The 26204-nt window shown below is 48.8% G+C and overlaps 10 protein-coding genes across 10 annotated transcripts; 7 read left to right on the top strand and 3 right to left on the bottom strand.

Moving 5' to 3' along the window:
* Window positions 1–1789: 1789 nt before the first annotated feature.
* On the top strand, window positions 1790–3492 carry KY384_007049 (uncharacterized protein; the record flags this gene model as incomplete). Its single annotated transcript, XM_044815542.1, has 3 exons — window positions 1790–1957; window positions 2026–3198; window positions 3256–3492. The coding sequence occupies 3 exons, from the start codon at window positions 1790–1792 to the stop codon at window positions 3490–3492; spliced, it is 1578 nt and encodes a 525-aa protein (XP_044667416.1).
* Window positions 3493–3734: 242 nt separating this feature from the next.
* On the bottom strand, window positions 3735–4128 carry KY384_007048 (uncharacterized protein; the record flags this gene model as incomplete). The annotated part of the gene is made up of 2 exons (XM_044815541.1): window positions 3735–3759; window positions 3893–4128. 2 exons carry the CDS (start codon window positions 4126–4128, stop codon window positions 3735–3737), a joined length of 261 nt encoding a protein of 86 aa, XP_044667415.1.
* A 3154-nt stretch (window positions 4129–7282) lies between these two features.
* KY384_007047 (uncharacterized protein) lies at window positions 7283–8424 on the top strand (the record flags this gene model as incomplete). The annotated part of the gene is made up of 2 exons (XM_044815540.1): window positions 7283–7672; window positions 7765–8424. The coding sequence occupies 2 exons, from the start codon at window positions 7283–7285 to the stop codon at window positions 8422–8424; spliced, it is 1050 nt and encodes a 349-aa protein (XP_044667414.1).
* Window positions 8425–8688: 264 nt separating this feature from the next.
* On the bottom strand, window positions 8689–12862 carry KY384_007046 (uncharacterized protein; the record flags this gene model as incomplete). The annotated part of the gene is made up of 4 exons (XM_044815539.1): window positions 8689–10270; window positions 10327–11171; window positions 11879–12597; window positions 12655–12862. 4 exons carry the CDS (start codon window positions 12860–12862, stop codon window positions 8689–8691), a joined length of 3354 nt encoding a protein of 1117 aa, XP_044667413.1.
* Window positions 12863–12975: 113 nt separating this feature from the next.
* KY384_007045 (uncharacterized protein) lies at window positions 12976–14599 on the top strand (the record flags this gene model as incomplete). The annotated part of the gene is made up of 2 exons (XM_044815538.1): window positions 12976–13112; window positions 13171–14599. 2 exons carry the CDS (start codon window positions 12976–12978, stop codon window positions 14597–14599), a joined length of 1566 nt encoding a protein of 521 aa, XP_044667412.1.
* A 1439-nt stretch (window positions 14600–16038) lies between these two features.
* Window positions 16039–17909, top strand: KY384_007044 (uncharacterized protein; the record flags this gene model as incomplete). Its single annotated transcript, XM_044815537.1, has 3 exons — window positions 16039–16412; window positions 16466–16780; window positions 16892–17909. The coding sequence occupies 3 exons, from the start codon at window positions 16039–16041 to the stop codon at window positions 17907–17909; spliced, it is 1707 nt and encodes a 568-aa protein (XP_044667411.1).
* Window positions 17910–18980: 1071 nt separating this feature from the next.
* KY384_007043 (uncharacterized protein) lies at window positions 18981–19631 on the top strand (the record flags this gene model as incomplete). The annotated part of the gene is made up of 1 exon (XM_044815536.1): window positions 18981–19631. One exon carries the CDS (start codon window positions 18981–18983, stop codon window positions 19629–19631), a length of 651 nt encoding a protein of 216 aa, XP_044667410.1.
* Window positions 19632–19772: 141 nt separating this feature from the next.
* KY384_007042 (uncharacterized protein) lies at window positions 19773–20586 on the bottom strand (the record flags this gene model as incomplete). Its single annotated transcript, XM_044815535.1, has 3 exons — window positions 19773–20295; window positions 20344–20426; window positions 20479–20586. The coding sequence occupies 3 exons, from the start codon at window positions 20584–20586 to the stop codon at window positions 19773–19775; spliced, it is 714 nt and encodes a 237-aa protein (XP_044667409.1).
* Window positions 20587–21159: 573 nt separating this feature from the next.
* KY384_007041 (uncharacterized protein) lies at window positions 21160–22749 on the top strand (the record flags this gene model as incomplete). Its single annotated transcript, XM_044815534.1, has 2 exons — window positions 21160–21855; window positions 21922–22749. The coding sequence occupies 2 exons, from the start codon at window positions 21160–21162 to the stop codon at window positions 22747–22749; spliced, it is 1524 nt and encodes a 507-aa protein (XP_044667408.1).
* Window positions 22750–24501: 1752 nt separating this feature from the next.
* KY384_007040 (uncharacterized protein) lies at window positions 24502–25461 on the top strand (the record flags this gene model as incomplete). Its single annotated transcript, XM_044815533.1, has 1 exon — window positions 24502–25461. One exon carries the CDS (start codon window positions 24502–24504, stop codon window positions 25459–25461), a length of 960 nt encoding a protein of 319 aa, XP_044667407.1.
* Window positions 25462–26204: the final 743 nt, after the last annotated feature.

The following is a 26204-nucleotide window of genomic DNA, read 5'->3' as shown; positions in this document are numbered from 1 at the left end:
CAGGTAGCAGGGCGAAATGCCTCAGCATTTACCGTTAAAGACTTTGAGATTAAGAACGAACTCTTTGTGCTCGGGCTCGATCGATCAAGTCAACGGAATTTCTTGAGCTCTAGGCTCGCCCAGGGGTTTGAAGAGGAGTCCATGATCTTCATACCATCAGTCATCCCGTCAGTAAGTCCACCGCGTATTCCTTTGAGAAGATATACGAAGCATTTGAGAAATATTTCATTCCCAAGGGCGTCGTTGACCTTGCTTAAGGTCTTCCGGCCAATAAAGTCTGCAGTAGTGATGCTTGATGCGAAAACTCTCTCAGAAACTTGGCAGCTCCTTTCGTAACGATAGAGCGTTGTGACTATGTATCTGACGAACGGCAAAAGCACACGTACAATAAAACACATCAGTACGACGAAAGAAGCGAGCCCTCGGTGTAGTAACGAAGGATCCCCTTTCCCTTGATTAGGAGGATGGAAAGTGTCGATGCATCCTACTTCACTAGGCAGAGCTTCACGTAAGTTGTGAATGTCCTGCGAGTTTAGGTCCTCAGGGAGGCCACGGAGCAGATAATTAACGCCATCGAGATACAACTGTCGAGAGAGCACCTGGTCTCGACGACCTTCTGCTAAAGACATACTGAGTAGTTTGAAGCCTTCCATGCGAGTCAGTCCCGTTCCGCCGTTCCGGAGCAAGATAGATAGTTCAGCTTACCTGTACAAGCGTACGTTGGCTGGAGTTCAGCAGTAGCAAAGGAAGTTGGAATGAGGCTTTCCTTGCCCACGTAGGTCAGAGCTTTGCACTCATTTTGATTTTGACATTCCCTTATCGGGCCTGTCGTCCATTTTGATAAGTTCCTGAATAGTAAAAGCGGCATTACGATGGAAGCCTGGTCTTACTTCTGCAGAAATGAAAATTAATACGTGTACAAAGTAGCGAATATCATGGATAAAACAATTGTGATAAAGCAACGAGAAATCGCGGGGCAGGCGTCGTCGGATGAAATCGATGGTTGGGTCGAACAGGCCTAATTGGGTTGGTGTCAAAGTCAATCTCCATGCATTCGAATCTGTCGAAAAAGCTGGATACAAACATGAAGATATGATGGGCACAGGGGAGAGAACTCATCGACACTGGGTGAGAGCCACAAGACGTTGCTTGCAGCCCCCAGCAAGGTTCAACGATTGATTCGCGGTACACAAAAGACGGCAAGTGAGCGGAGTATACATAGGCGGAGGGTGATGAGAAGAGTCCACCATGCGTCCTCCAAAGGACAATCGACATCTGCAAAGTCTTGATGCCCCTCCCATAGCGCCTGCAAGGGCAACGGATCAATGTATGTCAAGACTGGACAACCAGACCAAGCATCCAAAGTTTCCGGTCCAGCTTATTTCTATATAGTATCTTGGAGCTTGAAGTCGTCATGATCAGGCACACTGCGCGTTGAAATGATGTCAAATCAGAGGTAGGCAATGACTATTGACCATTGGAGGTGTATAAATTGTGGAAGTTTTGGGGAGGGTTGAAAGGCCGTTGAGGTAACCTAGAATTAGTTAGCCGAGCCGCATCCACCACCTCCATGAATTTCCTCGAAATTCTGCTGCATACTCCACTGAAAGATCAATTGCTTGAGCATTGCTCGAGTCGCTGAGCTGACTCCATTTGCAACTTTCTCCGGGGATGGCGTTTAATGCTCCTACTTGACTCCAATGCGCCAGATGAATTATAATCCTACAGCTTAATTACTGGCCATAGACCGCTTGTCTGTTTCCAGCACCTCAGGTCTTCTTGCTCCAAAATGGCGGACGTAACTACACCTTCTGCTATAGCCATGTCGACCATAAATGCTGGTGCCGACCCTGTCCAAAAGCCCACCAAGACGAAACCAGAAAAGCCAGACGAAGCAGCATACAAAGAAAATCTTTCTCAAGCCGACAAAGTCTTGCAAGTCTCTCAAGAAAAGTTTGTATGTGCAACTCCTGTTCGATTCCGGACTTCACATTTCCAAGAGTCCATACTGATGACCTGGTTCAGAACGCCCTCAAGGCCAAAATAGACGCTGCTCAGCCGAGGAACACCGACTCCCCTTCCAGTAAAAGGGCCCAGGAACTCAAGTCAGAATTGGGATCCATACGGCAGCAGCAGTCAGGATTTAAGTCATCAAGAGGTTCGGTACAAGACAAGATAGGAGCGCTAGATGCTCAGCTCAAATCACGCATCAACGAGCAAAAGACAAAGCGAAGCCAGGTACCTTACAAGAGCGTTGAGGAGATTGACAGGGCAATTCAACAACAGGAAAAGATCGCCGAGTCGAGTACCGCAACCCTTGTTGATCAAAAGAAGGCGATAGCTGAACAGTCGAGTCTAAGAAAGCAAAGAAAGGCGTTCGGGACGTTCGAAGACGCACAGCGAGGCATCGATGGAGTCAAATCGCAGATCGCAGAGCTCAAGAAGTCGTTGGACAATCCCGAAGCCAGGGCCTTGTCCCAGAGATACGATCAAATAGATAAAGAGCTCAAGGCTATCAGAGCAGAGCAGGACGGCGCGTACAAAAGCTTATCTTCACTACGGGACGAACAGAGCAAAGCGTATGCAGACAAGCAAGAGAAGTTGAAAACTGTCAAGGAGATCAAAGATCATTATTATAAGGCAAAGTCAGCCCATCGAGATTACGAACAAGAGCAATACAGGATACGCCAAGCAAAGGAAAAAGAGGAACGTGAGGCATACTTCAAGGAGAAAAGGAGAAAAGTGGCAGAGCAAAAGCTTGAAGAAGCGAGCCAGCCGGCGTATGCCGACGAGATATTGACGGCGGAACATCTGATACGATATTTCGATCCCACGTCTTCAGAAGCCTCTAAACCACTACGTGCTCCTAGTGGATTTGCTGCCGAAGCATTACGAAGTGTTGATGCCAATCTCGAATTCAAGGGCATGAAAGTAGTGAAGAAAGATGACCATGAGAATTACTTTATTGGAGGTGGGGGTAAAAAGGGGAAGAAAGGAAAGAAGGGCAGTTCTGCCGCCTCCCCTGCCCCAGCAACTCCAACGGAAGGCAAATTCAACCTCAGCATAGGCATCATTGAAAACCTTGCGAAGGTGAATGTGGAGCCACCCATGTCTCAGAGTGATGTGCCGACAGTCCTGGAAAGGTTGAGGGAGAGGAAGGCTAAATGGAAAGACGAACAGGATGGAAAAACTAAAGAGGTACCCTACTCCATCAATTTAGCTCTATGAATGTTGGATCGCTAATCCAGGATGTAGAATATCGCAAAAGCACAAAAGGAGATCGACCGCCTCGAAGCCGAAGCGAAAGAATCTCATTCATCCTCCACAGCGAATCGAAGGACTCACGATGTAGCCAAGAAGCCATCAATTGCCAATCAGTCAGTGAACGGCACTGCGAACGCCAGTGCAGAGTTAGCGCAAGAAAACGATGCTGCGGATGACGTAGTCAAGGATTTGAAAGAGGCATCTATTGAAGAAAGGACGGAAGCATAGAAAAGATAACACTGGGATGGAGTTAACTGGCTTGCCAAATTTCGCCACATTTTGGAGAGATCTTGTAAGCATGTATTGCCCTGTCAATAAGATCAGTTGAAAGAGGCAATTCAATTGCCACATTACTCCAAGTTATCATCTTTCCATCGCTGACTATGTACAATTGCGAGACCGCCATTGATTCTTATTGCATTCTCGTCTCCAGCCGCTCCTCAGCTTCCTATATACGCCCATACTCCATTCTACGAATCCCCTTCCGCGCCATCCCTTCCCTTAAAACAAGAAGTCTAAACAACAGCAAACAGCACAAGCGGCCAGAAGCCCCGCCATTATCCCCTCTCCTTTTCCCCTCCCCCCTCCTCCCCCTCTAGAATCGGCGAAATGCCCCTGCGGTTGGTACCCATACGGCTGCCCTTGCTGCTGGTAGTACATTCCCTGCTGTGGCGGATACCCTTGCTGTTGTGGATAACCTTGTGGTTGGCCATATTGGGGCTGCGGTTGGCCACCATAGTATCCGCCTTGGTCTGAAGGGGCTCCGTAGTAGCCTTGTGCCGCCCCTCCTTGGCTATTGGGGTCATAGGGAGAATCGGTATGTGCGGGAGGTGGGTAGGCCGGAGGCTTATCGTAGTTCGACATTTCGAGGATGGATTTGGTGTTGGGAGGCGACTGAGAGGCAAGCAGCGTGGATGGTGGTGGGAGAGCGTTTGGAGACTTCGGCTACCGTGGAAGGTGTAGTGGTTCACCTAGTGGGTGGTTGATGGGTAGTCACGACGGAATCGACTGTTGGCAGCTTGTCATATCAATAATGGTTGGTAAAAGCCGAAGCGAAGGAAAACATGGTAGGAAAGAAGAGACATCATGATCATATGGGCAATGGAGATCCAAGCCCCGCCGACTCGCGGCCCCTCGGCCGGCCAAAAAGTCAAGGCTGTGGCGTGGCGCTGCGGAATGATTCCTAATATCAACCAGGGCGAAGGGCTGGCAATGCTTGGGAATGGCTTCGTTTTCGCTTGTGGTATCGCGGAGATATATGATGGGGGACTATGTTGCTTGTCAAAAGACACTCGTTGATACAAACGCGTTATCGAGACTGCTAAATTGTACGTGTCCAATCCATTAATGTCGTGAAGCACTCTGCAGCTGCATTCGCTTTGTACGACATTACATCCTTAGTCTTGATGAATGTACAAAGAAATAGAAGCATTTTCAAACGCTTCACCAAATTGTGTAGACCTGTATAGACACCCATTGGTTGTTGAGCTCCCAGCTTTGTACACCCCAGATATTCGCTAGAACGCCCGCTGAATTAAAACATCACATCATTTTGCATTCCCGTGCCCCCCTTTTCGCCTCGCTAAGCCATACGCGGTCCTTGACATCTCCATTTCGAGGTATTGGGGCTCGCCCAAGACAGCCCTTTCGAAAACCATTAGGACATGGTCCCTAGGTAACCTATGCTGGTTCACTAGCAAGGAGCCTCGCGTTTTGGAGTAGTATTGAATGTCCCAGAACAGTCGTTTGAAAAGTCACTATTGAATAGTGGCTTGGCCGCAGGTCCTGTTGTTACGGTCGGCTAACTTTTCTCATTGGACGATCACCACCCCCGAATGCGTTCGGATCAACCGTTCTATATCCACTACTGACTCTTTTACTGGACTTCCGGCTCTGTCGCACAGGACTGTCATGATCTTCTATGACTTCCACAATATCGTCCTGCGGTGGAGGGCGACTGGCTCTTCTGGTTTCTTCGATTATCACAGTCTCCCTTCGACTACTCTCTCTTCTGGGCGGGCTCCTTGGCGGACTCCTCGAGATACTCCTGCTTCTTGAGCGTTCTCTTGTCCTCTCTACTTCTATGATTTCTGACCGTGAATGACTTGATGGAGGGCGACGTGGCGAACGTGACGAACGTGAATGCCGCCGTACAGTGATTTCTTCTTCGACGATCGATGACTGTGGAGCCGCACCAGTGAAGGTGAAGCAGGTGTATATAAGCCAGAGAACGAGTAAAAGGCCTGCGACTGAGCCAAAGACAATGCCGACGACCGTACCAGGAGTCGGGCCCGTATTGAGACCAGAGTAGGTTGCTGGTATTATTGGATTTGGAGATGCCGAAGCGGTGACTGTGACTTGCTGTCTTCGTAGAACTGAGGCGAGGGAACGAGGGTTCAGTGTTTTGGTAGGGGACTGGTGGTATGAGGGGACATTGCGGCTAGATAGCAGTGAGGTACTAGAGGATATGAAAGATCTGAGTTCTGACGAAGTTTCGGTTGTGCGAGGTATGAGAGGTGCCATGTTTACAGCTGTCAGAAGAAGTCGGTGAGTAGAAAGTAATGGTAAGGTGCGTCTTTCTAGCAAGCTGCGACCGTCTGAAGCACGCCGCCGCTGGCACTCTGAAAACGTGGGGTGTTTTAATAGTGACGGTGGGAAAGCGAGATAGGGTGAAGAGTATGGTGGCAACGATCAACGAGCGACATGAAGATGAAGAAGAAGATGAAGGTAGAAGGTAGTTTGGCGAAGACAGAATGGCGCAATGTCAGCGCTCAACAAGCTGAGAACCATGGTCTTCTTGCAAGTGATGGGCTTGTAGGCGGCTGGTGAAAAAGTGCCAAGAGGTGGCTGGACGAATTTCCTTGGCATTGTAATCCGTCAGGCATCAAGCGCCGGCCCCCTTTATTATTTATTATTGTTAGACAGCTCCAGCCGGGACTTTCGTTAACCAGCTTCAGCACGTACTCACTGGTCGTCCAGATGTAAGATACATACAAGGAAGAAACGCTAATCTGAGAAACATGAAATGCTACTGCATCGCGATCTGCTTCTGTTCTCGTTAACGAGGTCTCTCATTCAATGATTGGGCTTCTTCGCTACATTTCGCGAGGCTTGCACAAGAAGTCCCGCGAATGACTCCGTAAATCTGTTCATCAAAGAGTGGGGTGCTGGACTTCTGTGGAAGTTATGTTCGCGAACTCCGGCGTCATCGTTGAGTGACGCCAACTACATAATTTGAATCTCTTCCAACCTTTCCTTCAACAAGGTGGCCTCTCTTCTGCCAATTGATCTATCTTGCTTTAATAATGTCCTTCAACACATTTGCGTCTAGACGTCTAGACCTCGTCATGGTCTACCGATAGAAATACTGGCTTCGATCGTTACGCTCATATGTTCGGATAGCTGCCTTCCATCCGCTCCTCAAAGACAACAAATTGACACCTCGTGATTTGCTTGAGATTGCAACTCCTCTCATTTTTAAAGGCTACTCATTGCTGCTGTTTGCTCAACAGAGGTTTATTGTCTACCGTTCACCAGACACCGTGCGAGCGTCTATAGACACCTTGTATGGAAAAGCGCCCTGTGGCTGTGAAAGGCCAAAAGCTCAGAGTCCGTAGATACTGCATTATTGACAAGAGGCGGGAGCAAACATCCATTTCAGGTGCTATAGAGGGTTCAACATCCACCCGCGGGCGCAGACTTGTAATCAGAACCAATGACTGCATTTGTGTCGCATCGTTTGTCTAAGATCACCCTCGGCTCGTACATGCCCAATGATGCTTGAGATCAGCACTGTTGATACACCATGCGGAAGAGCAAGAACCATGTCTTCAAGGCATCCCTCAGCATGCCTAAATCGAGCCCTTGAAGGCGGGACCGGCCCGCCCGCAGTGACAACATACGTCATAGCTAGTCTATCTTCAAGCCTCGGCTGAGATCTTTCCCACGTTTCCACGACTTCCAAGCGCGACCATTCGTGCGAAGCGAAGACCAATGTCCCAATGATGCCCCAAAAACAATGCTCCAGTTCCGTACTCAAGGTTTCAATGGCTACGCCGTGAAATATTCCCCCTTTTTCGACTCCCGCATCGCCGTAGCATCAGCCGCCAACTTCGGCCTTGTAGGCAATGGAAGACTATATATCTTGGGCCTGACCCCTGAAGGCATCATAGCGGAAAAATGGTTTGACACGCAGGATTCCCTCTTCGACTTGACCTGGTCCGAGACCCACGAAAATCAGGTCCTCGTTGCAGGAGGGGACGGCTCAATCAAGCTCTTCGACATTGGAGTCGATACGTTTCCCGTTCAGTCATGGCAAGAACATAACCGTGAGGTCTTTGCCGTGAATTGGAATCTCGTCTCAAAGGATAGCTTTTGTTCTAGCTCGTGGGATGGAACGATCAAAGTCGTGCGTACTTTCCATCCGTCCTCTCTATTCTTTCCCCTTTGCGCTCAATCTGTTGTCAAACAATGCAGTGAATGTACTGATTGCTATCGCAGTGGTCACCCGACCGCCCAACCTCCTTGCTAACCCTTCCCACCCATTCCTGTACCTACTCCGCCGCCTTCTCCCCTCACAATCCCTCCCTCCTCTCCGCCGTAAGCAGCGACTCTCACCTCCGCCTTTTCGATCTGCGCACTCCCGCAAGCGCTTCAAATCATTTGACTCTTAGTATACCCGCCCATTCACCGCAACAGAAACTCCCACCTAGCGCTTCTGGCATTGTTTCAGGAGGGCAAGCAGGCGCGTTCCAACCTGCTGAAATTTTGACGCATGATTGGAATAAGTATAGGGATACGGTCGTTGCGACAGCGGGGGTAGATCGTTTGATTCGGACGTTTGATATTAGGGCTGCGGGGCAAGGACCCTTGGCTATACTGCATGGCCATGAGTATGCGGTGAGGAGATTGGTTTGGAGTCCGCACTTGTCGGATACACTGTTGAGTGCGAGCTATGATATGACTTGCAGAGTGTGGGATGATGGAAGTGGCGTGGGAAGTATGGGACATGGAAAGCAGCTTGGACGTATGGGTACGCACACGGAGTTTGTTGTTGGTGTTGACTGGTGTCTTTTCGGAACCGAAGGTTGGGCTGCAAGCGTCGGTTGGGATGAGAAATTGTGTATTTGGGATGTAAGAGATACCATGGGTGACTTGTAGGGAAAACCTTGAAAACGTTGCGGTAAATAATTCACCGCCGTAAAGGCTACAAAGCGAAAGGTGTTTGCTCTAATGTACCCAAAGCAATGACGGCTACCAATCAAGCAGATATAGTCTCAAAACGCATCAGCGCCTGCCAATCATTTACTTGTCATGAGGCAGAGCATTACTCGTACATGCTCCTCAGCGCTGGATCTGATGACTTCAGTATCAGTTATTGCAAATTGCAAACAAAATGTTCAAACCCTCAAGATTTTGCAGCATTCAAAGCCACGGGGCAGCGAGTCCCATCGAGCCTCTCAGGGATGACGACAGACTCCGTACAGTATCTGCGCCAATGCTGCGCCGGTTCTTCACGGCGGTCTCTCTAAGGGTAGTGGATTTCTCGTCGTGTGCCTGGGGCGTTGCCGGTTGATCTGAAGCGGATCGTCCATTTGGTCTCGCTTTCAGCCTTAGATCGGTCCAGATCTGCCTGGCTGGGTCGGACTTATGTTCATCAGATGCCGCAAAATTTTCCTTTCCATCAGGTGGCATGAGATGAGCTTGTGGCGAGCCTGTCGCTTGCACGGTACTCTTTGTCATGGATGGCGTCCTATGAGCCAAAGGAGACCTTGGAGTCTTCATGACCTTGCCGCCGGTATTAGCTGGAGCCTGCTCACAAGACAAAGGCGAAGATCGTGTAGACTTGACGGGCGAATTTGCGAAGGACTTCCGTCTATCTGCACGTGCTTGGAATTGCTGCTCCTTCATTAGGAGTGCAACATAGCTGGGGCATGCTAGGCGACCGTCTCCCTCCTCAATCACTTTTTGCAACGCGGTCATGGCGTTCCCTGGTCGTAGCTTTGTGTGATAATAGTAAGCGAGACGCTGCTGCACAACGACTCTTTGAGTGCTGTCTAATTCAGAGTCTGGTCTCCTGACAAGCTTTGTATTTCCTAATGGATTGATAAAGCATTTCACACGGCAAGGCTTCAGGACGCTACACCCTGTATCGTTGGGTAGCATGGGGTGGTTATAGCAGGCTGCAGCTCCCAAAACCGGCGTAGTCGCAAAACCAATCAGCACCCGCTCGAGCTCTGCAAACAGGTCTTTGTTGTCTGGCTCTGGTGTTTTCCTGGGAATCCACGCCTCGGCATTCTTCGGCCTTCTGCAACTGATCTTGAGGATGAGAGACTGGACCTCGCCAGGCTGTAGTGACGCTATCATACGGCCACCAAAGACCTCCTCAATGACAAAATCTTTTCCAGGTATGAAATCCCAGTCAATATTCTTCAGATGACCTAGAACGTGGCCCAGTCGTGCGTGCTTGACGAGTGAAATCAAGTCTTTATAAAGGTCATCAATATTGTTCTCTGGCTTGAATTTTGCCTCAGCTGGTGGCTCATTGCCTGTCAGTGACCGCAATTTCCATCCATTGGTCCGTGGCCAACGTTCAAAGTCGTGCGGTAAGGCAGCAGCACAAATCAGATGCAGTGTGAGTCTGTCATCAAGCTTGAATTGAGAGAACGAGTCATCAATATGAGTAGTAAGGAGAAATATATGACTGAATACGAGATGGACATCATCACGATCCTCTACACAACGAGGTTCAATCAAGGCATCTTGTGCTAGCTGTAACGAAAATACAATGCTTGAATGTTGAGAGTCACTGGCACCTGTCTCTATAGAATCTAGCGCAGATTTTATTTTGACCTTCTTCGGTGGACCAAGAGGGACAACAACATTGCAACCTGGCAAAGCATTACTGCTGATGACTGTCAATTCGTCGACTCCTGTATCGAGCGTGGATGCAAGGAACCTCGTAGTCTCGCAGTGCGCCATTAAGGAAGTTGGAGAAGTATGTGGACTGAAATAAGTCAGCGAGGGCGAATCTCAGGAATGGTGAATGAGGCAAATACTCACCTATTATCGACAATGACGGCGATTTGAAGAGTTGCAGGATTAATACTTCGATTATGGAAGAGGTCAGCTGCCGGAACTGCTGCCTTGAAATCTATAGCAATGAACATGCTTTCACCTTCTTCAAAGCTTATGTGGTCGAATTCGGGTGTAAATTTAATCTCGGGTCTTAGCACTGGAACAGGGAAGGGGGTTGACAAATCTCTTCGGACAGGCTCCTGGCTCTCAGGTGTCAAGAATGAATCTTCGGTAGATTCTGGGGATACATTCGTAGGACGGGGAGGTTCAGGGAAGGTAGCCAACGCATCGCTCAATTCCGTCCCAAAGCATTGTGAAGTACTTGAGACTGAGATGCTTCGACGACAGGAACCTTTAGCAGGTAGTTGTTGGCAATCTTCGCCCTCGAGGAACAGAGCAGCCGGTTCATCGCCCTCGATGGTCGCATGAAGATCTGGCTTCCCTGAAATGCCACTCCGGACTCGCGACACAAGACGTTGTTTCAATGACGGCCCTCGACGTAGCTTGCCAGATGGTGCTGGCTGTCGAGCAAAAAGATAGCCATTTGCTACCGGTTGTGGTCGAATGCTGCCACCCTGCATAGAGACACCACCTATTGTCGAGGGTAAGGGGTACTTGAAGCTATCTGCGTCACCGGAAACATCGCTGCTAATAAATCGCACAGAGCTAGGCGCAATACTCGTGGCGGCCGGACGACTTGATGACAATGATAAGCGCTTCGTCATCGGCTCTCGCCTCATCATTCCTGGAGCTTTAGACGACGATAGTCTTGTTTCGACTTCTGTTGCAGTATTTGAATTGCTTTGGCGTTGCTTTCTCACTATCAAGGACTGCGCTCTACCAAGAGATGATAGTGATGGATTTTGCTGAAATGAAACCCCGAAGTTGATCTTTGTAGAACCGGATGAGCTTCGTGCGGGTACCATGGAATAGGAGGTCCGCGATGTGTTGTGTCCGCTAGTGGCCTTTCTCTTTGACACTTTCAATGGCCGAGGTGTGAGGTCGTTTTCTTCAGTTACTCTGCTCATTCTCAAAGAAGTAGTGGGAGAAGAATCTCCACTCATTATGACTTTCCTCGCTCGTCAGTTGTCAATCGCACGTGGTCTAGGGAAAGGAGCCAACAAGAGACTGTCTACCGCTTGTTTTTACTGTGACTTTTTGGATCAGGCAATGCTAAGGTAGGTAATGGTTCGTAAGACATGCAGTCTGTTGTATGCAATAGTATACTTGACTGGCTGTGTCGGACAATGCTTGACATAAAATGCACAGGAGTCTGACAGCTTTGAAGCATGGAGAGATTGGTTAACAGGGAGTCGAGGTCATCTTGAAAGATAATGCATGGAAGGTGCGACCTGCAATAGACCTGAAGGGGTGACAGCAAGCTAGCCCTCCTAAGTCCAAGCATCTCAAGGATTCAAAACTTCAAGATGGAAGGTCTGACTTCACTGAGCGTCTGCTTATCTAGGTTCAGAAAGCGTGGCTTGTGCTCAGGTTAGTAAGACTTCAATGACAGGTTTTTCAACATGTTACTACGTACCAGATCGTCAGTATTACTTCCACCGTAAAGCGTGGCGTCCGCGACACTCGATTCTATGCCCTTTCGTACTCGATCTTCCCAGACCCCATTCCAATCCCATTCCTCACCATCTTTATGTGTATGCTCCGTGCTTGATTGGTGACCGAAAACAATCCCACTGCTGGCTCGATGAGCTCTCCATGCCTTCCACGCCCCTGCATTACCGGCGGATTCCAAGGGTACCTCGTCGAGGAACGATTGTTCGTCAAAGGATCGCCTTATATAATTCAAGACGTTGAACATAGTAGATTTTGCAGCTCGACTGGCAGTGTGACAGGCGAGTTCAAAAGTAGAGTTTGAAGTCAAAGACTCCACTTTGGACGTCTCACTAGGCGTTTTCAGGCTTGGTCGTAGCACTGGGGAGCCTCTGATCGAGTCCTGCTGAGACTGATTACCACTTGAGATCTGTGATGAATTTCCTAAAACGGCTCCAATCCTTTTGTCCCGCCCAAACCAATTGGGAAAACCAAATCGAAGGCTGAAACTTCCGGGTGGAAGGCGTTCGTCATCAGTAGCACTGACAGTGTCTGATCCGACAGAACCAGTTGTATAAGTATACGTAGTCAAAGGCGTAATCAGTGGATGAAAGACGTCTGTGGTAAAGTTAATGGTTGGTGGGAGGTGTGGATATTCATGGGGGAAATGAATTTGAAATCGAAGAATTGCGGGCGCGTAGGGTCCTAGAAATGCATGTCAGTCTTCATGTCTTGATGTAGCCAAAGTGAAGTAGAGCATACCGCTGCGAGCAAAGAGAACGCCAGACCATTGAAGTGGATTTCCAGGCTTCAAGCTAATGTAGACACCGTCCGGACAATTCTGCTTCAAACTGGCACTAAGTTCAATGAGATCACTATTTGAATCAATCCGTTGGATCGTTACTGACAATTCTAGTAGAACCGATTGTCGCGCCGAGTCGTGCCAGGATCGCTTTTGCGGGGACGTCATGAGAGAGGGAGCATCTCAGCATCCCGCGATTCTGATAGACATCACTTCTTTAAATTTTCACATGGCGCACATGCTCCGGCCTGGTGGAATCAAAAACATAACCTCGGCGTAAGATGGCTCAAGATGTCAACAACCCTACCATTCTTGTATCCATGTCTGAGAAGCAGCTTTCCCGCGTCGAGGACTCCCTATCGCACTATTTTGGGTCGGGCCAGCGCCCGGCGGTCCCAAAGCTCAATAACCTTACCGCGTGAGACTTTGGCACCGTCGACGGACTTGCATCTGAATCACACGGACGATGATTACAGCCGAAGGCTCTTCTCAGACAAAACTTATCTGACAGTCAGCTCTGGATCAGGCGGTCATGGCTGCATCTCATTCCTACGGGAGAAATATTTGGCTCACGGACCCGCAAATGGGGGCGATGGAGGCAGTGGCGGAAGTATCTACATACAGGCAGTCAAAGGAGAGACAAGTCTCCACAAATTAGCTCGGCGCCGAATAATCAGAGCTGGCAGGGGCAAAAGCGGACAGGGTAAGGGCAAGGGTGGTCAACGTGGTGACGATGTCCTACTGGAAGTACCTGTAGGTACAGTCGTAAGGGAAGTAGAGCGGTACGACCCAACCGCAGCTCAAGAGGGTGAGCGCAAGTCACGCGATGCGGACGATGAAGCTGTACGGGGAAGTTGGAGAAGAGATAAATGGCTACTTCACCCAGCTCTAAAACCAGCAGACTACGCAAAGACCGAGTTCCCTTCGCTACCAAGAACTAGAAGAGCCACTTCGATCCGCCCACAACCCGTGGCACCAATATCACTTGACCTCTCACAGCCGATGGACAAGCCTACTCTTCTGGCTGCTGGAGCCGTAGGTGGCCTTGGAAACCCGCACTTCGTGTCAGACTCAAGTCCCAGACCCCTCTTTGCAACAAAGGGTGAAGCAGGAATGACCGTCACTCTGGAGTTGGAGCTCAAATTGCTAGCAGATTTCGGATTTGTAGGGATGCCTAACGCTGGCAAAAGCACGTTGCTACGTGCTTTGAGCCGCAGTCGTGCAAGAGTGGGTGACTGGGAGTTTACCACCCTCCAGCCGAATATAGGGACGTTGATCCTAGATACGGGAAAGGGCAGACCCCACCTCCAATTCAACAAGGCAAACGGGGATCTCAGGACACAAGTGTCAATTGCTGATATCCCAGGTCTCATTGAAGGAGCACACTTAGACAAAGGTCTTGGTCTCGACTTTTTACGTCATGTAGAACGTGCCAAAGTTCTAGCCTTTGTGATTGATCTGAGTTCAGTAGACGCGGTTGATACACTCAAATGTCTCTGGCGAGAGATGGGAGAATTTGAGAAGCTACGAAGCATGCAATTCAATGAAGAAACAGAATCAAAACATCAGCTCAACGATCGCCCGAACTTGTCAAGGTCTGTTCAAGAAAGTGATAGTCTGGCCCCCAGAATTTTCCAGCCTTTGAAACTTGCAGCTCTGCCCATGACTCCTATGTCGGCCAAGCCGTGGTTTGTTGTAGCGACTAAGGCAGATATTAATGGCACACAGGAGAACTTCGCCCATTTGCAGGCCTACATTGAGGCGCTCTCTGCCGGAACTGTTGAACACCCTTGTGGTATGCAGAATCCATGGAGTGGCAAACTAGCGGTCATTCCAGTCAATGCATTGCAAGGCGAAGGCATCGATCGTATTGCAGAATGGGCTGTCAGTTTGCTTGACGATTAAAGAAGACCATCAAGCTCGGCTATGTGCATAAGGACAATGGAATTCGTGTCTTTGATCATCCTGGAAGCCCCCGCAGGGTTTGTGAAGGACACAATGCCCCTGGCACAGGTCAATGGCCTGATTGCTCTTTGGCACAATGAGGCATTCATCGCCTTGACAACGACTTCTGTAGACTCCACGCGGCAGCAAACGATGATTATCCTACATGTAATCGTCCATGCAACAATGAATCTCCTCAATTGGTTCAGAGAGCTGGTATTAATACTTTGACCTTTAGTTTCGATTGGCAAGAAAACTGCCAATATCACGTTGAGAGTACTAAGCTTTGCGATATGGGTGCGAAATCCCCACCAGGTTGCTCTCCACTTTTGCGAAAAGCCATACAGAATGGGCAAGCAGGTAAAACGCCTCCGAAGGCTATTCCACGGAAGTCGGTCGTCAAGATGAAGCCAATTGCAAGAGCTCGAAATTGTCCACCGTCCAGAAAAGCCAAAGAGAAGCCATTGACGAAACGACAACAAAAACTGCTCTTAACATCGTCAGTAATTGTGACTTGCACACATCCGCGATTGAGAGCGAGGATGTTGGTTGGTGGCGCCTTCAACTTAGACTCGGATACCAGCAAGTTGGACTTCAAAACTTTCTGGAATGCCCACAGAGATCATTTGTCACGACTGGGGGTTGATCCGAGCCAGTGTCATTAGCACAGGGACTTCTTCATCATATTTTCTGTGAATCAAACGCCTTCCACTCTCATCAAACGAAAATCATGTAAAGTATGCTATCTCAACTTTGAGTCTGTCCTGAGACGGCAAGGAAAGAAGGGGGAGAATAGCTCTGGAAGCGCCTGCTACGGCAGAGTGGCAGAGAAACCGTTTGGGATTCAGTCTAGAATCTGTATATTTTAAAGAGACAGAGAAGTGAGGAGGCTTAAGCTCCCACTGCAAAAGACATCGTTAATAATACCATTGATATGTATGTTCTATTTAGATGACCTACCTCTGGTGAGACCCCCACGCCCATGCGTCAGTTGTGAATTAAGGCAAAGTCCCGGCTAGCTTCACCGTATCCCTCGGTAGCGGACTCTTTACAGCATCGAGAGCACCAATCATGCTAAAGGCTAGAGCTCGTTAATCGAGAAGCACCAATGCCTTATCTGGCTCCGGCCATTTGCGGTAACCTGGCTTCGGAAGGCTCAGCGCAATAAACCTTGCTGCCACTTTTCTATCACCTTGCGCTGGGTGTTCTCGTGAAGAGGCCCACTCGTCCACACTGTTGCAATGGGAGAACCTCCGGCTGTCCCTCCACTAATGCCCGCGATATGACGGGGACCCAGCACCATCTCCTGTCCTAAGAGTCCTTCAACAACATACATTCTCAATTATTGGAGAGATTATCAACCTCAATGGTCTGGTAGAATCCGGGATACCTTCTTGGCCATGCTCCTACATCACGAGTCCCAGCATGCGAAGCTGCAGGTCCGATCGTTATACACGAGTCCTCCACCTGCCAGGAGCTCTCACTCCAACAACCCGACGCTCCTGGTATCATGGTGGTGCACAGGTTTCGCTCTCGCCATCATCATCGTAAGGATATCCGGCCGCTACATACGTACTGAGCGCTTGTTTCGCGAAGATAAGATTATGGCGCTCAGCATTATACCGCTCTGTATTCGGATGGCATTCGTACACGTTATCCTGCTGTATGGGACCAACAACGCGATCATCACCGATGACTTCAGCCCGGAAGATTTGAGGCGACGCGCGATTGGAAGTAGATTGGTCCTTCCAAGTAGGATCATGTACGCTGCTTTGTGAGTCTCCATGTCTCGGATACCTGCAGCACCTTTCTCACGGAACCTGTTAGCCTGTGGATAGCAAAGTTCACGATTTCCGAGTTCTTGAAGCGCTTGACAACCCAATTCTGGAGACGATCCTACCAAGTCGGCCTTCAAATCATCCGCTATTTCCTGCTCGTGACTTTCGTGGCCGTGTTCATAGCGACGCTTAGCGAATGCCAGCCCTTCCGTCACTACTGGCAAGTGCGCCCAGACCCAGGCGCGAAATGCCGGCAAGGCGTCACTCAGTTGATGACAATGGGCATAAGCGACATCATTACGGATCTCATGCTAGTGTGCTTTCCCATTCCGATCGTCCTGAAATCTACCATGGCTGTCAAACGGTAAGATGACTTCACAATTGACAAAGTCGCATTCTGATCCGCCCCTAGGAAAGTCTCTCTCATTCTGCTTTTCGCCTTGTCCCTGATTCTTGTGGGCATTACGCTTTATAGGATCATTGGTGTCATGGATCACAAGTACGAGCAGCAATTTCGCTCGCTGTTAGCGTCTTTAGAAATTCTGGCCGCTGCGGCTGTCTCCAATGCGCTTGTCCTGGGCTCGTTTGTCCGTGATCGAGGGACTAAGAAACAACGGTACCGACGACATACAGCAGCCAGTATGAGTGGCCACAGCAGCCAGGATACTCGGCCCACGTATCGCCGGAACATCACTCAACAGAATTGGGGAAGTGATGCCGATCTGGCAGGTGATCTAGGCATATGTGTTGCCAACGACCTAAAAGAAAAAGATCTCAATCCACGTCCTGCTCCTTTAGCTCTGCCAGAGGAGAAGGATGCAAAGAACCTGACTCCTATGCCTCGGCGACGTAGTTCTCGTCCTCCTAACATAGAGATCGATGAAGCCAATAGAACACTGAACCTGCAACAGGATCAGACGGATTTGCCGAGTCCGGCTAGGACGCCCTCTTTCTTCGATGTTGGCGGCCTTCTTGAAGGCAATGAAGCTTTACCTAGATCAAGACAACAGTCCGTTGTTGCTCACCACTTTCCAGATGGATTGTGGCCTGGATCAATACAGCATGCAGGCCCTAGCTCCGCATCAAGACCTACCTTTTCGAGGAAGGGAAGTGATGCGTTTCTTGAAGATGTCGGCGGCATTTCGTCAAAATGGTCTACATCCCTGGAGCAGCGCCCCGGTACCCATGAGCGAGGCATAAGCCTTGCTGATATTCTTCGAGAAGAAAACACAGACCTGGTCGGCACGGAGAGTAAAATCGATGCCCGGCACGAAGCACCAACCCCAGAGATACAAGATGCAGGCGGTCTTCTTCCGTCGTCCAGTATGCCATCTACATCCGAACAACGTAGCCTCAGCCTCAAGAGCGTGCTACGAGATACAGGACCAGAAACGCCACAGCGACGTCCGCGGGCGCCATTGGATCGAGCACTTGCGTCTTCGCCCCCGGAAATACAAGATACTGGAGGACTTCTCTCTTCTACCTCTGGTTGACTAGAATCACGCGTGAATTTAATCTCGAAAATATAAAGGGTTTGAATGCACCAGATTTGGCAAAATCCAACATTCGCCGATATTGATGACGCTAATGATGATGTTACGAGGGGGTGGAAAACATGACGAATATCTCAATGCATAGCGGGAATGTGATTTGGATGATACCCTTGACGAGACGATGAGGAATGCGCTGATGAGATGTAAGTGGTACGTGATTTTCAAGGCGAGAACAATGAAGCAATCATTTAGCGTCATATCTCATAAAATACAAGTTACGCAATGTCCATTCTCCTTTTCTACTGTGTATTTTCAACATGTGTCGCATGAGAATTTCAAATTTGCTGTGATAGGCATTTGAAGGACCTCAGAGTCCTAGGCAAGAGCGTTCTGTCTCAGAGAACATCGACCGTCCGAAAACCCACTGCTTCTTCGCGTGAAAAGCTTTAACTCCGCCAAACGTGATCAGGTTTGTTTTGATTGCACATGTCTGGCAAGAGGCTTGACGGAATATCCTTATCTTCAACGTAACCCTTTGGCCCTTGAGCGAGTCATTCTATTTGCAATGGCTTTCTCTTGTGTTCGCAGAAAGAGTTCTGATTCGCATCTATTACTGTCAAATGAACGTGTCAATTGGAAATGGCGAAAAAGCGGCATTGAGAACGAAATAGCTATCGGGCGGGTGAAAAATGATGCCAGTTTTTGAGTCCGTAAAATGCCTTGTCAAGAATGAACGTTACTCGGCTTACATCTAGCCTTAGCTGCTATCAGAGACAATCCAAGTGATACAACCCAACAAATCGTCTGGAATAGACCAAGCCCTGTTGACAAGCGCAGAAATCATCGAAGTGTACCCGTATGTCGTGTTTCTCGGCTTACCATGATGCAAATTGAAAATGGAAATGTCTCCTGTCTTGCGGCTCTGCGTCACGAAGCTTTCGCGCCCACCAATATCTCCCGCGAGACCTTTCCACCGCGTGGGAGTCTTGCATATTAAGCTTAATCGTAGGTGGAGTGGGTCTATATAGCAGTGGGAGAAGCCTTCGTGGGAAGAAATCATCAGAACTCAAGATGAGGTGGTCATTTTCCACAAGCATCCTCCCTGCTCTACTCTTTCTTTTTTTACGTTCTAGTACCAGCATCCCCTTAGATCTCCCTGCAATCAAAAACTCTACGATCAGCACCTCTCTTGCCGTGGATCCGTCGAGGCATATCGACCCTTTGATTGTGAACGTTCTGATCACCGAAACAGCCCTCAATATCTCCGAGGAATTTGACCCCTATACGCCCCGCTACATGCCCATTGCGCCGTTCCCCGCCTTCGCAAATGCCTGGTGCGATCACGCTCGCGAAATGGTGAACGCAGCAGGCGGGCTCGACGAGCCTTGGAATGGCCCACAATTCACATGGGATTGGCAGGACTTTCACGTAACGTATGTACCTGGTGATTACCTAGGCGCCACATATGGAGACCTGAGCACGGTGGCGATCACGGTAAGGGGGAGGATCGAGCATTTCAGAGACGATGATTTTTACAGAGAAGTGGAGGTCTTTGTGGAGAGGATGTTTGAGCTGGAGTCGAACGTCCTGGCGGTGATTGATGTTTGGCACGATCAGCCAGGGGTGCAGGAAAAGCCTGGGTGGCTCGGTATTGGCGCAAGCGGTAACGGGAGCGCGTCTGCAGGACAAGCACCGGTGGTAGGCTCTGTAAATACATCTTGATCCTGAAGTGTTTGGACTTATTGATTTATCAACCAGCACTCCAGATAGCCCAGGAGTTTTCGGTTCTCAGCCTTGCAATTTTACCCACCTGAACTCCTCGCTTTCAATGCTTGAGTCGGAAATTTTTTCAATATCGCTGTCTCAGATTGTCCACCTATAACTGGCATATCTTCCTGCAGTCTCACTCTTCCTGATAATCTTTACCACCTGACCCCGTCTCAATCCCAGATACTTCGACACGGGATCACCAGTCTGTATTCTTGGCAATTGACTCTCTTTCAGTCTATATCTTTCTAAAAGCTTTTGCTTCTCTTCCGGGCTCAGCAGAACATGCTTAGGAACCAGCTCATGACGGGTGATGTTCACTAGGAGGTCTGATTCCTGGAATGTCTCTATGATTATTGGAAGCACAGCCGGAACAATTTTTAAGGCAGATGCAGTGATGCTCGACTGTGTGACAAGCATGCCGGTGTAGAAATTGTGCTTGTCAACGTGCTGGGCAAAGAGTCGCATCTGCTTTATGCCAATGTTAGAATCCTGATGAAATTCTATCCATATTGTACCGATCTGAGGCTGGGGATCCGGTTGTTTGGATGTAGCTGGGACAGTGTATTTCCGTAGCATAGCGTCTGTGGGTTTGAAGGTGGTAGTCATCTTTTTGCGACTGCTTCGAGTCAGCTAGGAGCTGGAAAGGTACTGCAGGCATCTTCACTCTATAGCACCACTGGCATCGCTGTAGTCTGCCCGAAACTTGTCGAGCGGGATGAGAAGCTCGTCGTCAGAAAGCTCATAGCCCTGCCGTTCTTATAAGTAGCTTGTCATGTGAGTCGAAGGAGGGGATACAAACACGGTCGCGGCACATTTCGTGGACAGTCCTCCAAGCTCTCCATAATTTGATAGTTTCCCGATCAGCCTCATCTGCCAGAGTCTGTCTTTCCTGATCGTCGGGGTCCATAGCTGTAAAGGATGAATCCACTACTAGGCACTTTTTCAATGTCCTTTGAGCCTCACACCCAAAAGGGCTTAGTTCTAGTGCTAGTTCTATAGTTCTAGCGTTTCTTTTGGAAGCAGCCAACAGGCAGAAACTTCCGTTAACTTTCCCTTCTCTTCAGCCCCAAGACGCATGCGATATCTATTCGATCAAGTTGATGGGCTCTCCCACTGCGCTATAACTGCCGCAGTGGCTTAGAACTTCCACAAATGCATTGCGAGATATCCCCCATTGGTCAGGTAGCACAGCCGGAGGCAACAGAGCTGCGCTGGGGGCCTAAGGTCAGACGAGATAGTGAAGACTCATCATGCATATAGCCTTGTCGCAGTGAAAGAATATCTATAAAGATGTCATCTCCTCACTACAAAAATGCCAGTCTTTCTCTGTCATTGAGCTTGGCTCAACTCCACACCCGCCCTCCATCTAGCTTAGTGCATTTGTCTTCGCTTTTGCTCATCCACCCTCCTTCGTACATTCCTGTGATCAACCCTCTCTGAACATTAAGATCTCTAATCAGACAGAGAACTTCATCCAAGCATGGTGCAAGGTGCAATGACATCGAGCCATCGGGCCTGGAACGATTGGCAGTCCCATGTCGTCGAGCCCCATAAAGACACATGCTTTGCCATTCTCACTTCCCTTCGTCAGAGCTACCCTGGTCACGTCGTCACAGTTGCCCCGGATAAGACTGGTCTCACTAAATTCGCCGAAGCTGGTCATGCTAAAGCGGTGTTAGATGAGGAAGACGAGAGGTTTTATTTCTGGAGGACTTACGTACCAGCAGATCGCAGGTCCAGTGTTGACTCTGGCAAACTTAGTGACGAGGTGAAGTTTGGCAAGTCCGCTTACCACTGGGATGGTCACGACTTTATCGTCTACTATGCGGATTTCATTGTCGATTATGTGTTTGAGCGTCGTCAACAATACTATTTCATTCTCTATGATCGAAGCAAAACGAGCGGAGAAATCCGACCTAAAGCTGTGGATGACCTGATTGCTACATCGACAAAATGGAACGAAGACTTGCATGATGAAATCTGGATGTATGACCGAGAGTCTTGGACAAAGGAAAAGAAACTCTTCAGAAGCGTGCAGCAGGCCAAGTGGGACGACGTGGTTCTCGATCCTAGTATGAAGAAGGACTTGATCGATGATGTCGAGGGCTTCTTCAACAATGAGGCCGAGTATCGAGAATTTTCCGTGCCTTTCAAGCGTGGAGTGATCTTGCATGGAGTAAGTTTTTAGTCACGACCTGCAACAAGAAGAGCTTGCTTATGCTAACATATGGGACCTGACTAGCCGCCTGGAAACGGCAAGAGTCTCTGCATCAAAGCACTGATGAATTCTCTGCTTACTAGGCCTGAACCGATCCCCACACTATACGTCAAGTCCTTCCAAGGCTGCCATGAGGAATGGTACAACATCCGAGAAGTTTTTGAGAAAGCTCGGAACACAACGCCGTGTCTACTGATCTTCGAGGATCTAGACAGCATGGTCACGGAGAAGGTCCGGAGCTTCTTCTTGAACGAGGTTGATGGACTCGAGGATAACGATGGCCTAATGATCATTGGTAGCACCAACTATCTTGAGAAGCTGGACCCCAGTATCACGAAGCGCCCCAGTCGGTTCGACAGAAAATTCCATTTCTCCTTGCCTGGACGTTCCGAGCGCGTCTTGTACGCTGAGTACTGGCGTGGCAAGCTTGCCAAAAACCAAAATATCGAGTTTCCAGAAGGGCTTGCAGAAGCTATTGCGTCCATTACTGACGGCTTCTCTTTCGCTTATATGAAGGAAGTCTTCATCACCTCTTTGCTTTCAATTGTAGGGGCTCGACGAATGGGTGCTGAAGAGCCCGAGGGATTGGACGAAGTGAACGGTGACGTCGACGGGAAGGTTAATGGCCACGTCGAGGGGGCATCCAATGACTACCAGGATGTCCTGCTGTGGCGGACAGTACGCAAGCAAGTCAACATATTACGGCGTGAAATGAAGGAAGCCGATGAAGGTACAGATGGAAACAAAGCGAAAGACGCAGACGGCAACTCTAAGAACGAGGAAGAGGAAAGCGTGAAGGCTCTTGTGAAGAACTTTGCCAGCCTCCTAGCTAAATATAGTGTTGGCGAGTAAGTTACTCTGCTTGGCATACCGCCATTGAAAATGAAGTCTATCTCTCCGTTGCTCTTCCTCACCACGCCAAGCACTGCCTCTGACTCATGACGTTGAGGTAGGAGTTGTAATTGCTAGCATTGTGATCATTTTCTTGGGTCTTCCATGTACGACTTTGAGTCTCAATACCACCTTCATCAATTCAACAGCCAGTTGTATTCATTTGCCAGAGTACAGCGCTGTGTATGTTCAAATAAAAGCGAAGTCCGTTGCAAAAAAGTTCTAAGTCTTCTTATAGCTTATTCGTCTTGCAGTATGCGCAGGCGCGAATGTCACACTCTGGGCACTTGTGACGACGACTGCAATTCTGACACGCAAGTTCACCATCTTCTACCCGATCCCACTCAATATCATGATAACACCGGCGAGGGTCATTGACGTTTTGGATGACGTCTTCTAGTTGTCGTACCCTAGCTCGAGCAGCCTGCGTGGGGTTTCGACTGGCGAAATCGGTTGCTCGCTCAAGCTTTCTGACCAAGGTCTCTCGAGGACAATGACAAGATTTTCATGTGCTGCCGCACAGGTAACAGAATTCGTGAAGACAAGGACAGCTAACAGGGTTTAGGGAAATCGCGCTTGGCCAAAGATGCTCAATTTGACTTACTAGACGTGATTACATCCGCCATCTAATTCTACGGTCAGTGTGCACTTCTTACATTTTTGAAAGCCTTGCGTGGCGATGTAAGCTAAAGAGAGTGCCTCGTCAGCATCCTTATCTCGGTGATTAGTCCTTTTGTGTCGGTGTGGGTTTGCTTCGTCGCTGGAATTATCTGGAGAGTGTTTTCGTTTCAGAGGTTTATGGCCTTCATCACGAGATACACTTGCCTGATCGGCGTCTATGTTATTTGTAAGTTCGTCCTCGACTTGGGCTTTACGAGGTGTCGATGTACTCTGTGTGGTACATTGGTCGATTTTCGGTTCTGCCGAACAAGTTGACGAAGTACGCTCGGTGTTTCGAGGCTGAGCAGCATGGACCTTCCCACCGTAAGCTCAATCTCTATTTGATGTCGCTCCACGAACAACGTCTGTTTCGCAGCGGTCCTCAACGAGATTTTCATCATTTCCAACCTTAAGAGAAACATTAGCGGATATTACACGTTTGTCACTCATGAGGGACTTCACATCAACGGGTAAGGTGTGTCTGGCAGGGGTGCTTTTGTCTGGAGTTGACATTTTCTAGATCGTAGGGTTTTTAAACGCAAAAGCAAGATGATCTAATGACAAACAAAGTTGGCCATCTCTGCCTTTGAAAGTACGAGCATTTGATTCTTGCACAAAAAGAAAAAAAGGGACCAAGTGGGGTTAAGAAGTGCCATCAGGCATGCGTGATGAAGATCGAGAGAGGTGTCGGGAGACTGTTTGGATTCCCACCCACACCAACTAAGACTCTGACATGGCAGTGTAATATGTCTTGAATAAAGTGAGTAAAGAGCCTGTCCTTTCGCCCATTGGATTCTTCATTTGAAGAACAGATCACAACCCATCCTTTGCAACATCATCCAGAGATGGTCAAACCAGTAGAGTGAAATATCAATTTTCCGCATACCATCGAGGTATTCAAATTCTAGCTAAATAGTGATATGTATTGCTTTGAGCATCGGATACAAAGATACAATCGTAGACATCATTGCAACTATGAGAACAAAAAGATTGAATAGCTCCTGGTCGGATTCCCACGGAAAGGTTCCGCAGGCATCCGTGTATTTGATAGCAATGTTGCGCCTGGGCAAACTTTCAACTCGAATCGCATTCGCCTTTCCATCATGGAAAGAGATGGAAGCTTTCCTCTCACGCAGCAAAAACGCTGTCGAAGCGCAGCAATCTGCGCCCGCAGAGTCAGAGAAGGACATCGACGGATTGCTAGAAGAAGAGCCCTCCACGGATTTGAAGCTTGCCATCTTGCATTCGTTGCACCCAGAGACAGACTCATCAACACTATTAGACCTGTTGGTTGTAGAGAATGGCTTGGTTGAGCGCGTATTGGAAGTTCTAGCCTCCAAGGCTCTGACAAGCACGCCTCGGAAGAGGTCTGCTATGAGTATCGGCTATCAGTCATCAATTGCCCAATTTGGCAGAGATACAGCATCTGAATCACAAATCTTGACAAAGCGGAGGGCTTTGACGAAGAAGGGTCAAACTCTCCATCTATTCGCACCTGAAGATGTGGAGAAGCACACACCTTGTTCAATCGTTCATAACTTCCTGCCCAAAGAAGAGGCTGAGGATTTGTTGAGAGAGCTCCTAGGAGAAGCCCCAACGTTCGAGAAAGCGACATTCAAGATATTTGACAATGTTGTGCAGTCGCCCCATTCTGCTTGCTTCTATGTTGAAAACCTTGAAGAAGAAATCAAGCAGAAGAATGAGTACTTGTATAATGGCAGCTCGTTGGAAGATGTGCGTCAGCTTACGCCTCAAATGCGCAAAGTATCACCCAAAGTTGAGGCTGCTGTCAACGATGAAATTCATAGGCGGATACAGACATTTAACCCACATGGTCAAAAGCTGCAGTACCAACAGCCAGGGCCGTGGGTACCCAACGCTGCGTTTGTGAATTGCTACAAAGGAGGGGCTGAGAGTGTTGGATATCATTCTGATCAGTTGACTTACCTTGGACCTCGAGCTGTCATTGGGTCAATCAGCCTAGGAGTTGCAAGTAACGCAGTGCCTTTATGATCGTGAATGTGAGGGAGAGGCTTATCCTTTAGTAGGAGAATTTCGCGTGCGTCAAATTGTCGCTCATGACGATAATGTCTCTTCCAAGAATCATCGTGCAGATGCAGAGGGGCAGATATCCATACACCTGCCGCACAACTCATTGTTGATAATGCATGCTGAGATGCAAGAGGAGTGGAAACATAGCATCCATCCAGCCAACGCTATTGATCCTCATCCCATTGCTGGCAACAAGCGTATCAACATTACATACAGATACTACCGTGAAAGCTTTCATCCTAAATTTACACCACGATGCAGATGTGGTGTAGCCACCGTTCTGAAATGTGTGCAGCGAAAGAAAGAAAATCGGGGCAGGTTCGTCAGCCTTCTTTACTTGATATTGATATTTCCTGCCCCCTTTTCTTACCTGATCAAACTCACTTTGCTTCATAGATACATGTGGATGTGCCATGCGGGCAATACACCGGGTCGACAAGGGTATGGATACTTCAGGTCGTTACTGAAGGCGCTCACTTACCCACTTCCAGATGCTCTTTTTTCCAATGGGCCGAGTTCGACAATGACGGAGAGCCTCCTTGGGCTCAGAAACCTCAAAGTAGCTGACATAGTGCATGGTTGTGTCGGTGTACCCTTCTAGCTTCCCACTACGACCAAAGCGTACCTAAGGGAATGTAGCCCAGTGCTAGTTTTTCCCATGGGCTTGCTCGTAGCAGCTTTGCTCGAGTTGTGTTGCTCCAACA

The sequence above is a fragment of the Bacidia gigantensis genome (genome assembly GCF_019456465.1).
Source record: "Bacidia gigantensis strain McMullin 20006 chromosome Unknown contig_255, whole genome shotgun sequence".
NCBI classification, from domain to species: Eukaryota; Fungi; Ascomycota; class Lecanoromycetes; order Lecanorales; family Ramalinaceae; genus Bacidia; species Bacidia gigantensis.
This window is presented reverse-complemented; position numbering and strand designations above follow the sequence as displayed.